Source organism: Lagopus leucura, unplaced genomic scaffold, assembly GCF_019238085.1.
Source record: "Lagopus leucura isolate 7727_CA_CO unplaced genomic scaffold, USGS_WTPT01 Super-Scaffold_100033, whole genome shotgun sequence".
NCBI lineage: Eukaryota > Metazoa > Chordata > Aves > Galliformes > Phasianidae > Lagopus > Lagopus leucura.
The window spans coordinates 1,203,514-1,218,670 of record NW_024962282.1 but is presented as its reverse complement, the minus strand read 5'-3'; the positions used below and the strand labels follow the sequence as shown (position 1 = coordinate 1,218,670).

The window sequence follows — 15,157 nt, the reverse complement described above, 5'->3', positions numbered from 1 at the left end:
CCAAGTAGCATGTTTGAGAACTTAGTTTTTCTAGCCAAACCGTGCAAGGCTTTTAGCTAGGCAAAAAAATCTGTTTGGTTTAGCTGAGAGCTACCTAAATAAGGATGACATACATTCACCACAAGATTTGACCCAAGGGAATTGTGGAAACTTTTAATGATTTTCAGGACATTCATCTACGTATATGACGGAGTGTTCACTGAAAAAAGGAGGGAGGAAAAACAGAGTGCTAAGTCACTCAAGTAAAGTTTATGCACCTGCTCTGAAACACGATAAGCTGGGTATTGATTCATGCTTGTCCAGAGGTACAGCAAGCGTTGACATGGTAGTGCAGCATTAAGAAGGAAAACAGAGATCGCACTCTGGTGCTGTAAGCATAAGCTTAGTTTAGAGCCAGTGAGTACAGACAATCACACAGCACAAGCTTATATCATTTTTGCTAATATTCCAAGTCAAAAGAACAGCCTGGATAAAAAGCAAATGCTTTGAGGGGCTCCCAGAGGTTAGGAATACCTATCTTTCTGAGACACAAAGTCACTTCATCTACGGTATTAGTGTTCTAAGACTGAAATTCCCAGACTGCACATGCCTCATTGGATGGGAAAGTGACTGATGAATTCACAGATTTATTTTTCATCAACAGATTTGATCAACACTTTCTACTCTATATCCTGGTTGCCCTCCTGAAAACGCAGAAAGAGGTTAAATTTTTTCTGATGAGCTTATTGCATGATTTGGGCGAAAGAATGACTTTCCACCCAAACTGATATTCCAGTTGAAAATTCTGCATAGAAGCCATATATACAACTTAAAACCTTGCAAAATTACTAATCTACAATCATTCTTCTTTAAAGCCATTTTTACATTTGCATCTTTTAAACTCTGTAAAAGTAGCCCATAGATTTAGGAATATTTTAGACCTACACTAGCTTAGATGGTGCACTACAGATTAGGCAACACTTCTCTAGTTTGGTCTGATAGTCCGAATCAATTAGATTTTGAGAAGAAACTAACAAAAACCTCCATTAACAGAATAGATATAATTTACGTGCTATTATTTACTTAACACTTGAATTTTAGGTAACACAAAATGCATGAAGAATTCCAGCCTCTATGTTGATTACTGAAATAGAATTATTATTTCTCCACAAATTTGAAATATTTGTTAGAAATGTCAAAAAAAAAATCTACAATTTTTTATGCTAGCTGCTGATTTGCTCTGAAAAAAATCTCAAGACTTCCTCAGTAAATATCTGCTTATAGATATTTAATGAAAATGCAGAAGAAATTTTATGAAAACACATTAACTGCGTGAACTCAGTGTTTGTGAAAGTCACTTTATGGAGAGTGTGAAATTATTATGTTCTAAATTTACAGCACACCTGGGTGCTGCACATACCTTAATTCTGTTCCTCATAAACAAATTCAAGGAAAATAAATTGAATGAGATGCTGTGCCCATTCAGTCTTGATTCAGTCTTTTCGTTTATTGCAGAGTTTTGGGGATGCATAAGGACAGAATTACCACTGCAAAATAATTTTAAGTGGTCTACTGAAGAGAATACAGACAAAAATTCTGATCATTTCTAATGTCACTTGTATGGAAACATGATCTAGAGTAGAAAAGTATGACATAGTTACTCAAACACATTTCTCTTTCACAAAAAGTTATAATTTTCTATAAATATAGCAGGATGATTGTGTCAAATAAAATGCCAGCTTCTTTGTTGTAGTATGAAGGTGTAATATTGTAGGTTTGGTGAATTCCCTTTCTGAGAGAGAAGTAAAAAAAACACATTAAAGTTTCTTCCTTCAATGCAACACTTTGCAGATGACAAACAGTTGTGAGCTATACCCTCCTGTCAGAAATTAATGCTTGAATATATGATCTAGAGAGGTTATGACATAAATCAAGGCATGAATGAAAACATGATAAATAGATGCATTTCCTTTCCGAAGGTGAACTCATCAAATGACCTCATTCATATAGACTTGTATACTTAACAAGATTATACAGTTATAATTTACAATTATACCATATTGATGCTGATCTATTGCTAACACGAACATTTAAAAAGCTTCACACACTTGAATGATTCTACTGAACATGTCTTTCAAAACAGAAGCGAACAGCCTTTTAGGATACTAATTTAGAAAGCTGGTTCAAGAACTGTGAAACTCACCATTCTGTGTTGGGCTGAGATGACTCCATCCCACTCGGCATCTTGTTGGATGGTCGTGACTAGAGTTGGTAGCTCCTCAGAGTGAGGTTTGTTGTGCATTACATTATGTAGAGGCAGATGAGAGGTCGCGTGCTGATCACTGTTGCCCTCTTCCTTGTCTCGTGATGCTAAGTCCTGGGTCATTGTTTCCTCTCCATCAGCTGCACATGCAAATGGAGAGGTAGCCTGCTTGGAAGACATTCTTCTGCAAAATAAGGAGACAAAAACAAAACATTTGTGTCAAACGAAAAAATCAAACTCAAACAGCCCTCTAAACACACGAGATAGAAGGTACAGAAGGTACGCTTGCCTGCATCAATTAAAATTAATCATACGCAGTCAAAGAAAATACTCTTATAAGCACAGATTTGGGGAACCAAATCCAAACCAGTGAGATGAAGTTTTCACTAATGTCCAGTGAGTGTCAGGGTTAGCAATGTGATGTTATTCTATTCATTTAGACTTGTCAAACAATGTAATTTTCTCTACCCAGAAAAAAAAAAAAAGAAGTTAGCTTACTATTATTTTCATGTTGATTCACCATAAGATTTCAAGCTTTAAACTCTTAGTCATATAAGTAATCTGAAGGTTATAAGCAAATTTTTGGGGGGAGAAGGTCCCACATGTATTTTTAATCTCTTTCCTTGCAAGCAGAAGCTATTTTCTGCAGAGATGAGAATTTTCAAGTCCATTTCAGATTCTTCAAACCAAGTCCTTTTGCTGTTTGTTTAAAGTTGTATCCGATCCTCACCTGTTCAAATTTTTATCTAGCTTTATATTTGGAAAATGCTGAGATGTTAACGGGGAAAGTGAATGGTTTATCAAATGGATGGATAATAAGTGATTAATCTTTTACAGTTTGAACTAAAAATCTGAAATAATTATGTTTCATCGAGAGCAGGATATATTTCAACAAATTACATTAAATGACCTAAAAGTCTAATGAATAAATGCATTGATTTATGTTAAATGTCTCTTTCTAATAATGGTCTCTTACTGCCATCACATATGGAAACACTGCTTTCACCACATGAAAATATAACTGCACTTACATGAAAATATAACTGACTTCAACACAAAATCTTAAAACACTTTGTTTAAAATTTCTAAGAAGATTAACTGCAACTGTTAAAACTGCCATTAATAAACCTGAAAGTAGACAGTTAAAATATATTAGCTATTTTCCCAGATTTTAGTGACTTTAGAATATCCTGGACACTGAAATTGCAGAGAAGCCAAGGAATAAGATCTTCACCTTAATTGCTTTTTAACAATAATTGATTTCATACCATTTCTTTAAAAATGCACAAATCAGTTAACATGGGAAACCACATGAGCATTTTTCAAATTAGCAAATCATTAACTTGCTAGTACTGTTTCTACAGACAAATAAATACTGATTAAAGGGGCTAGAAATCTGAGACTAACAGTTAAATTTACAAATCTGTCACATGCTTTCATGAATATTACAGAGAAGGAAATATCAAGTGCAAAGAAAAATAATTAAGTTAATTCCAATTTAAAAAGTACTTTTTATGTAGCAGCCCATGTTTCACATAGGATTTAACAGCTAATGCTAAATTTCTCACAATTAATGAGTGAGCTTGGATTTAGTATCCTACAGTGAAAAAAAATTAATATAGGATCAGCTAATCTAATTATGTACAGTTCTATATAAAAGTATTACAAGCTTTGAAGTGCTCGGAGACATATTAAAACACTGATACCTATTTAGAATAACAATTCTGTAAACAGAGATAATCCTGCCTCTTAAACTCGATACTGGTGGGGGAAAAAAACATTTGCATTTTCTTTAGAGAAGCCTAAGTGTAAGTGGCAGTCTAATATCAATGCTGCCAATAAGCAGAACTGAGGAATTTAAACCGTGTATTACATTTGTACTACGCTAAAGAATTCGTGTTGATGCTGCAGAGAACATGCCAAGAGTTCAGCAGCCGGCATTACTGCATGTACTTCAAAAGGTTCTGGCTCATAATTGCTGTGATCCAAGATAAAAAAAAAAAAGGTTTACTTTCCCTTTTCTCATTAAAATGGTCATGTTAATGTAATCACTCACATGAAAATATAAGTAATCTTACCACGCTCTATACGATTTGAAAACTAGGCATTAAAACTGAAAGTCACAATGAGGGGTTTTCCTTGTTTTCACCTTCTCAACAGATTTGATTCCCGTTTCAAACCGAACGAGCTTCTGCAAAAAGCAATAGCTATGGCTGTTTCTTCACTATAAATTAATCATGACACAAAACTCGAAATGAAAATGTCTCTTAAGAATAATTTCAACTACTAACTGCACCAATGAATAATAGTGCACAATCCTAATTAAACACAACTCTGCAGCTGCAAAAATAGGCTGAATCTGTCCAAAGCTACGAGTTGGCTTTAAAGGCTGGTTTGTTAGGGACTGTTTTCTTAAGGAAGGCTGGGCCCTCAGTCTTAATCAGCCAATAAATTATTTCCTGCAATTACATTAAATAGAAAATTATCTTCAAATTGGGAATGTTAATTGAAAATCAAAATTCAGACTGAAGTTTAGAAATTACATGCTGAATATAATTAGTCTAGAAAGGCTTCACCTCTATTTCATAAACAGGCTTTTGGTATTTCCTCAAGTGACCACTCAGTAAAGCTATCTGCTGGTAATGTGCTCGAGTGGAAGCACCTTTCCCCTGCCATGTATGCTAATAGACTTCCCTCTTCTTCACCGTGGTTTAAACATATAAATACAAGGCTGTATTAATGTTCTCTTCTTAATTTGATTGCATCTAGAAAAGGAGATATCTTAACCTGAAAAATCAAATTGCATTGACAAAGTCACATTCACTACCAATCTCAAGTCGTGTCCGGCAACTGTTTTCTGCACCAGGCTAGCAGAATGGGTCAAGAGCAGACCTCAGGTGCTTCTGAGATCCTCCAACCCATTTCCTCCACTACTGCCCTTTGGTCAGATGCATTTTCATGCTGGCATTTTACTGTTACCTGTAGGCCTGGAGCCTACAAAGAGAAACTCAGCAGGACCCCAGGCACCCGCTCTCCTCATCGCAGTTTTCAGAGGCCTGTTTCTCTTGCCCCTCTCTCCATAGCTCTGTTGGAACTCCAGGAGCTAGTGCAGCCATCATGGCCAGAGGTCAGCACTTCATGTTTCCTTTCCAGCCTTTGACTGCTAGATTTTAAACACTAGGGTAAAAGGGACACAGATGCAGGACCCTGTTAGGTCAAAGCCTCCAGCTGCTTTTCTCAGCACAATCATTAACTAAATCAATACCCTCATGTGTACAGGTATTCCAGGGGTCCCAGGTTATGCTCCAGATATTGATTGTGGCAAGATTATGACCAGTTAAACTGTATGAACTGTATAAATTGTGTGACTGGGTGTCATCCAATGACTCCCAGCAGGTTTTTACTCTTTGCACATTTGGTTTTACTTAAACAGGAGGAGTCATTCCATAGAAGTCCATAAGGTCCAAAGGCAGAATTCAGCCAATAACTCAAGGCCTTATCAGACTGAAGGGAGAAGGATCCAGATCACTCAAGTAGTTCATAGTAACATCAAACCATAGAAGAGGTTGTGTTTAAACATTTTAACGTTGAACCATGAGCACAAAAGCCAGTCCAATTTTAAGCCATTATAATTTCACAATTTTACATTTAAAATATTCAAAACGCATTTGCTAAAATCTCCAGTGAAAGAAAAAAAAAATCAATATTAATAGTAAATACAACTCGTAAAAGGTATCTGAAATTTACTAATTTCCATTATAATTTATTTTTCCTCCTATTATCAATTAAATTCACGCAAATGATTTAAAAAAAAAAGAAAAGTTTCTGATAAAAAATATCTCCCTAGTTATAACCCCTGCAAACAGGGGTTTATAATGGAAGTGCTGACACAACCCTAACTACAGCAGCGCAAATGGTGCCGCTATAATACACAAAATCAAGTTCTATTATTCTAAACTATCCTCGCTCGGGGGGTTTTCTTTACTGTGCTCCCAGACAAACTGCTGAAGCATGAAAAATTTAAATGCAATCAAGTGGGTCCAATTCTACTTTACTAGAACAAGTGTCTACAGTGGTACAATCTTAAAAGAAGATGCAACAGATTTGTTTGGTGCTTTTCTTTCTTTTTTCTTTTTTAGCTGTTTATTTATAATACTGTGCAGTGGAGATAAAATAAGAGAGGAAATTACACTCACATTATATCAGTATATTGATTACACAGCACACAATTAGAAAGAAAACTACATTGTGAAATTGTTGCTTTGGTTAAATTGACAGATTAGCTGAACACTGCAATCACTAAAGGTAGAAAATATACCTAATGGGTATGAAAAAAGGTTAGAAAAAGCCCTAATTATCTGGAGTCCATTCACCTACTCAACTTTGAGAATTAGAGAAAATCTGCACTTTGATTTTCCAAAACTAGAATAAATTCTGCCTCATTCTGAACTTGAAGCTGAAATAGAGTGGGATCTTTTACCAAAGGCAAGGCTTGGACCGCATTTTCAGTCAGCCTCAATATCAAGACAGTAAAGCCAAAACAGAAGGGCTAAGAGTTTCACCTACGTAAAACTAAAGAGATGGCTTATTATATATATGACATAATTTATACGTTAATCTACAGAATAAATTGTCTCTGCTCCAATGAAGACTACCAGTTAGATTCTCAAAGCATCAGTTTTCTTTTTTCCTACAGACATTGTGTTATACCTTCATAAATGCAATTATTCTTTCTCTTTACTTTTTTTTTCTAAGTACATTTCTATGGTTTCTCCTTGTCTGTTCTTGTTTTAGATAGAAGCTTTATAATCCATGATAACTTATAACAATGGTACAGTACACTAGTCGGTATTTCAAAAGCATATAAACTAAGCAATAACAATGAGGTAAATGACAAAGCAGACCTGTATTTGGCCAGCAATGAGCTCTGCTCCATCCTCTCAAAGCTTTCAGAAATGTAAAGGCATGTCTACACTGCAGCCACACAAATGACAGCTTTGTAATTCTGGAATATCCAAACCCATTTTAAACAAGCTCATTTCTGACAGCACTCCAAGTACAGTAGCGTGGTACTCAGATGGTCTAATTCATCCTGCTTTACTGACTGCAGACATAACCCAGGTCTACAGCTCCAACAGTAGATTGGAATCCGATTAGATTAGAAATACATTCACTTACAGAGCTTTTACGAACAGTCTCCATTCCTTTTCCCCAAAGTGCCAGATTAAAGTACTTAAGTGCATGATTAACTGTAAGTATGCAAGCAGTCCACTAATTTCAAATTGGACTACTCTGTTTCAAAAAGTTAAGCACATGTCTAAGTGCTTCTGTGACTTCAGAACTAAATAAATTAAAAGAAACCATTTTTAGACATACTCATAACCTTTTAAATACTTCCTTCTAAACTTTTATGCTAACCTGGGGCTAGTGAAAAGTAAAAAGCAGCCCCAGCAGCTTAGCCTGCTCTTCCCATCGCTCTAAAAGAGCAACAAATGCTCACACCTCTCTCATAATCTTACAAATGACTTACAGGGCTCTCTCTTACAAAGTCAGCAGTCAGATATGTGAGAAAATAAATGCAGTGCATATTCGTCTTTGCCTGCACTGCCCACAGCATCCTCTTTAATACCTATGGCCCAGCAGCTTACCAGTCAACAACTCTATTTGTTTCATGGATTCTCAGACCTCCTCTGAGACTCAAGTGCATGCCCATGAAGCACTCCTTATGCAAACTGTTTTGCCATGGAAGTTCATTTAAGTATGGGCCTGATGTAGCATGGGACAAACTGACACCGCTGCACACTACCTGCTGGAATAATTCATTTATTTCTAACTGAGAATTAGTTTACCATATTTGAAACATTCCGGAAAACTGATCATTATTTTTTATGTATACAGATAGCAGTTACAGCAGTGGTCAGACAGACTTAAAGAAAAATGAAAATGCTTTTCCGATAGCCCAAACATTTTGTAGCTTTGCCTCTGGAAAACAATCTTGTGCGGACAAACTAACGTAACTCGCTGTAAATCTAATGCTGTAATCTGCCTGCCATTTTAGAATAAACAGCTATTTCCTAAAATTATGAAATCTCATATCTGATTTGAAGGAGCCTTAGTAACACAAATGAACAACTTCAGTCTCCCAGGGCCCCACAGCCTAACATAAATCCTTGTACACAAAATTTGTATAAAATGACAACACAGCAAAGGAAAAAGTCTCCTACTCTCTGTTTCTTGTTCAGAGTCGCAACAAGGCCTTATACAAATCAGCTCATCTCCCTCAAGCTCTTCCTAGGCTTCATTTTGCAGAAACACTACGAGAATTAGTTACATATCAATCATAAATGACATTTCAATATTAGACAGTTTAAGGTAGTCCTAAGAAACAGTAGGAATTAGCATGAAAATAAAAGTTTGTGAAAATGGAAGTAAATATAAATCAAGAAATGACAGCAGTATGTTAACTGGGCACCCAAATCTCTAGCTGAGATAAGCATCAAGCTAAGCAATACACCCACGGCTTCCAAGATACACAGGCAGAGCTATTCTTGCATTTGTTTTTCCAAACCAGACAAATTACAGTTCTCTTAATAGATATGAATACGAGTCACAAAGTTTGACTTCAGGTTCAAACTTCCTCAGGGCTCACAGAGCTTGGAACAACTTTTTACAGTACTTCTTACTCATAATTAAACAATGTGAGAGCTAGCAGCCCTTTGGAAATTTTTTGGAAAGCCATTCTCTTTCTGCCATTAAAGTAAGCTGTTCCAGCCATGTAGCCACAATAAAATATTAGGGGTGGGGAACAAGTTCCTGGCTATCCATCCAATTGTCGAAAACATTTAAATGGATGCAGCTAAACAGCCTCACAGCCCATGATGACTTTTCAGTGAAAATATGAAGTGTTTATTTGGAGTCATAAAAGGCAAAAAATAAACCTACCTTTCTAGAAGGCTAACTGTTCCATTCTCTTTATTTACTGCCAGGAGTTTTCACTGAAACATGCCAAAGGTGAACTCGCATTGAAAGTAGTAAAGGGCAGTGAAAGAATAATCATTTAGCACCTGGGCTGTGCTCATCTTCGCTCACTGAAGTTAATATTTTCTATAGTTTATATTTAGCTGACAATATTCCTGTCACTTTATTTAAACAGCTTCAGACTGTTCTTTGGACTGGAGCTCATATGCCCTGGAATGCTTTGACTCATGAATTGTTTCTCCTGATAATGTTACATCACGTAACCACCTCTGTTTAATTGGTCAGTATTGGCCTCTCAGTGACGACTGCCTTTAAAGTCCTATGACTACACCATGTGTCTCTGGATATCCAATTTCCTACTGTTGGAAAAAGAGAAAAGGCAGTACTGACTTCCAGCTATCTTTACCAATAACTATGAGAACAAGAGGGAACATGCCAAGAACTTATCCATCAGCAACTTATTAGGATTTGTTGTTTTAGGCAGCAAGTAACAGAATATGCAATATAAATAAAAGCAATTGTTTATAATAAAATTAAAAAACAATGGTTGCTATAAATAAGCATTAATTCACATATTTTAATGGAATAGAATAACTTAATTGTTTAGATAAAGGATTACATAAATGGTTTTGATAAAGGATGACTAAAAATACTAAAAAATTATTTTAGCACATTTAGACTTGGAGCTGAGAGTGTATTCAAAAGACTAGATTTATTTTTTTCCCTAATAAAGCCTGTAAAGAACTTGTTCTAATAATTCAAAATTCTTCTGACCAAACCTAAACCTGGAGGGCAAGGAGTTCCTGAAAGGTTCATTAAATCCTCTTAAGTGCTCTAGGAGACACCAACTGCAATGGTAGAATACGGCATTCTGACCTTTTTTTATTCCACCAGATAATCTTTAGGAGGTACTAAGATGCCATGTGCTAAGTTACACACTAAATTTACCATCCTACAGGTGCAAAAACACAAGGTCACGTGCCATTCCATTGCACAGCTTAATACAGAAGTGAAACGTTTTGTTCCCAGTCAGATTTCCTGCCCCTCCCTCTTCCCAGTCTTCTGAATTCTGGTTTCTCAGTCAAGCAGATCAGCTCGGCAGGCACTGAGGAGTCTCAGTTTCAGGCTCCCCTGTAACCAGTTGCAGTAAACCACCTAATTAGTACCTCCACGTAACACGAAACAACAGCTCTGCAGTTCAGTTATGGATTGTCTTTTTAATCAAAACCTTACACTACAAGTCTAAAAACATTTCTAGCAGACAAACTATTTCTGATTCAGTAGAGGTTACGCAAGCATCAAGGCAGTTAAATATAGGTGCCAAACCATATTGCCAGGAGCTCTTAGTGCTGTGCGGTAGCGTTACCTGACAGCTTGGTGAATATAAAATTACTTGTTTCTCCAACTGAAGACAATCAAATTGTCACCTTCCATTGTAATAATGCACAACTGGGTGATAAGCAAAGTGCCAACGTAATTACTAGCAAGAAAACAAAACGTAACAAAAATATCAAGTCTAAATTTCTCTAAAGGGTAAACACATCCATCTGGCTATTCACAAAGAAAGGTAGGAGGGATTTTATTTTTACTGTCAAATATCGCAGTGCTATTTAGCAATGATTTATATGCCTTTCATTAAGTGAAAAATAAAAAACAAAAACAATTAAGGAAGGTGATTCAAGACACAGTAAAAGTAAGCAGAGCTGTGGTAGGATGGTACCTCTGTATATTTAAAGTATTACAAGTGTGCATGAGTGTGTATCTGCACTGTGATTATTATAGGCTCACATATATGAGGATTCATACAAATTAATTCCGACTGGCATATGGCATACTTTGGCACGAGCTATAAATGACGTGCCACTTCTGTTTATTTACTTAAATGACTTCACTCTAAGAACTGAAAATGAAGTTTGAACTGCAGACTGCCTCAGAGCTGTGACTTTCATGATATTAAAAACCTAAGAAAATGTTTTGTAGGGGGTAATCTGACTACATGAGAGCTAACATTTTCACTATAGTTTTCTTTAGATTATTTAGCAAGCTTCATAGTCAGGAGTGAAATTTTGGTAATGGAGAGATCTCATAACCAGAAACTGGTTTATATCTACAGTAGATTTGGGCATCCTATAAAATATAAAAGAGTATCCAGGGCAGGGTATATACTTGAAAAAATATTTTCATCTAGATCACAGAAATGAAGCTAAACTTAAATTCTTGTTGAAAAGCTTGCATTATAGAGTGATACAGTGGATTATATTTTCCTATATTAATATTCTAGTCACAGTGAAAGTTCTTGAACATTCATTGATGCAAAAGCACATGCTTTCTCGTACTTCTGAAGTTTTACCAGTACTGGACTAATTAAAAAACAGAGAAAAGACAAATATGCAAACCCAAGACTCTGCCTTGGACATTGTTTTTTCTCTGAAGGAGTACTCAATAAGGGTAGCAAGGGACAAGAAGCTTTTTTCCACACTGCCCAACCACACCAGTGTCAGATGCAATCCTAACCCCTGAGGAGAATGAAAGCACAGTGGCTTTCTTCATTAGTCCTGCAGAAAAGGCTAAGGCTCCATGTACCCAAGAACACCACTGGCAACTGGTTACAAGTGCTGTGTGCACAGGAACTTGGCTGCTGCAAGGTTCTCAGCTGGCAACATCGCTACCAAAAGCCTGGGCCTTCCAGCTAAAACCTGAGTGCAGGGTTAGGCCAGTGATCCTTGCTCTTGTGCGCTACGCTGCATCACACAACACCGCACCTCCTCGTCTACTGCCTTCACGACTAGATACACTCCAGCTGACTCTCCCCACTGTGGCACTGTTTGCAAGGGGTTACGCAGAAAATACAGGAGCACACATCAGAGTATGGGTCAATGGGAACAGAGGGAAAAATGCAGTACAGACCCATGAGAATTATGATGTCACAAACATTTTGATCAGATAAAACCAAACTAATAAAAATGCCATACTTCCTTTGCACAAATGAGGAGCTGAAGTTTTTGTCAGAATCCTTGCAAACAGGCTTTCACGAGGCAGCACTGTGCACAGAATTTCTTTGGTTTTTGAACAAAGGCTTCTACAATCTGATCTTCACGTACGCACACAATGGGAACCCTAATATGTGTTTACAGAGCCTTTACAGAAACCACCTGATTTACCAGTGAGCTGCAGCTACTACCGGGATAAAGGATAAGTTTTAGAAAAATATGACAGGGGATACCATGCCCAGCTGAAACTACCTGGGAAGTATTTCAGAGATATCTACCTCGGATTGGCATTGTGGTCAAGAACAACAGCACAGTAACTTCTCTCCTTCCCACCAGCCCTCCACTGCTTAGGCTGCACAGGTGTGAGCAGATGGGACACCAGTTTTTAATGTGAATTCATTTCCACGTGTAAAGATTAAGACAAAAAGAAATAATTGAAACAGCCTAAAAATGCAAATAATTTGCTAATGCAAATGCAAATAAAACAAAATATTATATCCTCTATTAATTAAACTAACCAGTTGTTGCTAAGAAATGTAAACAATTTAAAGTTCAGTGTGTTGAGACTTTGAACCTCCTACCCTTTTCATACAGCCCACTGATGAAATCTATACCAATTTTCACTGCCTTTTCCTTCTAAAGCACCCTAAATAAAAATTGAAGAGTTACTTTACGGAGCACTGGAACAGGCTGCCCAGGGAGGTGGTGGAGTCTCCTTCTCTGGAGATGTTCAAGACCTGCCTGGATGCCTACCTGTGCTACCTGGTGTAGGGAACCTGCTTTGGCAGGGGGGTTGGACTCCATGATCTCTGGAGGTCCCTTCTAATCCCTACAATTCTGTGATTCTGTGATTCTACTTATAGTCTTAGTGGGACATACAATTTCAAGTATTTTCATCACAATTTAGTAAACTAAAATCAAATCAGACTCTAATACAAAGCAGCTTCCCAAAGCAAAGTTTTTATTATTATTTTTAAGGGCTTCATTAAAGTGTTTGCATAGATGCTGAAAAGAAACAGAGAATACTTAAAAAGTAATGGTCAGAAGGAAAATTGACACAGCACCACCATTCAGCTTGGAGAGAGCTAGCAGATTCTGCATACAGTGCTCAGAAACTGTGTCAACTAGAAAGGAAGCTACAGAATTTCCCTGTCTTCTGTGTCAGATCTACAAAATGCCACAAAATTGTTAGGAAGAAATAATTTGCAGTAACTGAGGACCATCAACTATCTAATTTTCATCTGATCTGTAATAAGTAGAAGGAAACATGCAAAGCAAAATCAGTCACAAGGGGAAAGGTGAGGAGTGCCCAAGCTCTCCACTGCCCCCACATTTCCATTTTAGTATTTCTGTGTGCCAAAGAATACCATGAAGTATAACTATGAGAATAAAGAGAAAACCAAAACCCAGCACGAGCCAAAGATCCAATCCATTGAAGTTGTCCCTAGATAATTAGAAAGAAAAAAAAAAAAAAAAAACCAACTGTCTAAAATGCAAACCTAAAATGCTGTCAGTGAGTGTAAACGTTTTTATCATTACCATTTAAATTCAATTGGATCCCTTAGAAATGATTTTAGCTGAAACACTGAAATACACTATTATAGCTTGTGATGCAGTATGTTTACCATTGAAATACACAGCTCTCTGTTGTGGTTTTCATCTCTGACCCATTTTTTCCTATATTTTAAGGATAAAACATATGATCTGCATATGTAAAGAAGTCTTGTCGTTTCAAACAGTGTCAATTTTTGCTCAGGGCTATATTTTGTAACAGTTTCCCACTTATGTTTATTGGTAATAATTTATAATAGTCACGCAAACAGTACATCCTACAAGCAGACTATTCTAATAACAAAATCTAACGGTTTTGTTTTCTTGTGCATATTTGTTGACAACTCAATTATCAATTAGAAAAGCATTGCTATACAGAACGTATAGCTTTACAGACATTCAGTGGGTACAGCCAACATCCTTACCATGTACCATCAGCAAAACAGTCCAATGTCTGTGGTTTTAAACCAAATAGGAGTAAAATTGAGAAGAAATGGATCTTTTAATCTAGAAATTATGACACAAGCATAGAATTGTTGCAGACTTTCAAGTTTGGTCCAGATCCTCAGACACTGTAAATCAGAGCAGCTGTACTGAAGTTAATTGAAACCTCTTTATTCAGCTGAAGATATAGCCTTAACAACTTTTCTTGGCATAGAAAAAATCAATTGGGCCCCACTGCAACATGAAATGACTGTGTTTACAGTGAAAAACTTACTACCATTACTTTATTACTGTGGATCGTATGCCATGATAATACTCCTCCAACCACTCATCAAAGATAAATGCAAAATGTGGTAAGGCACACTAATGACTATATGTATTTCTCTCTTTGCTTTTTCAACCTATTCCTCTTTAGCCAATTCAGACTAACGAGGTCTCTTTGCTTACACAGACAAGCACTTTCAGAAAAATTACAGAACTTGTTTCTCCAACTGGCAAACGTGCCAACATCAGACGATAATTCTGGGGAGAATCAAACACATGCAGAGAAACAAAACCAGTTTTAGGTTTTAATTTGAACACGGATTCTTATGTTACTACTTGGCAAAGCACTGCAGTCCAGCAGCTCCCACAGAGCAAGGTCACGAACGAGATGGGGTCATCCAAATACAGAAGACCCCCAGCACAGCAGGCACAGGCTCTATGCTAATTATACCAGCCCACATCAGTCCACAGCAACCGCTCTGAAGCCTTTCTGTGACATTAATACCACACAGAGTGGGGCTGAGGGGACAGGAGCAGAGGAAGCGCCCATCACCCTACCTTTGCCCTGGTAAAAACGGAGTGCAAAAAGGAAGAAAGCAGTGGCATTTTCAGTTATTTTTCTGCTGAATCGTTTTTGATCACTGGGGTTTTTGGGAGCTGCTTCAGGCAGGGCAAGACTGTCAGGCAC

General features: G+C 37.0%; 1 protein-coding gene across 10 annotated transcripts in view; it reads right to left on the bottom strand.

The window, feature by feature from the left end:
• Window positions 1–15,157, bottom strand: part of SOX6 (SRY-box transcription factor 6) — a 366,568-nt gene that overhangs the window by 225,709 nt on the left and 125,702 nt on the right. For 7 of the 10 annotated variants that reach the window (XM_042881831.1, XM_042881825.1, XM_042881827.1 and 4 more), the window contains one exon: window positions 2,183–2,426. In XM_042881831.1, the coding sequence (XP_042737765.1) occupies window positions 2,183–2,422 (240 nt within the window). In that variant the 5' untranslated portion in view covers window positions 2,423–2,426. The remainder of the gene's footprint in view (window positions 1–2,182; window positions 2,427–15,157) is intronic. The other 3 variants (XM_042881833.1, XM_042881832.1, XM_042881834.1) reach the window with 1 other exon arrangement.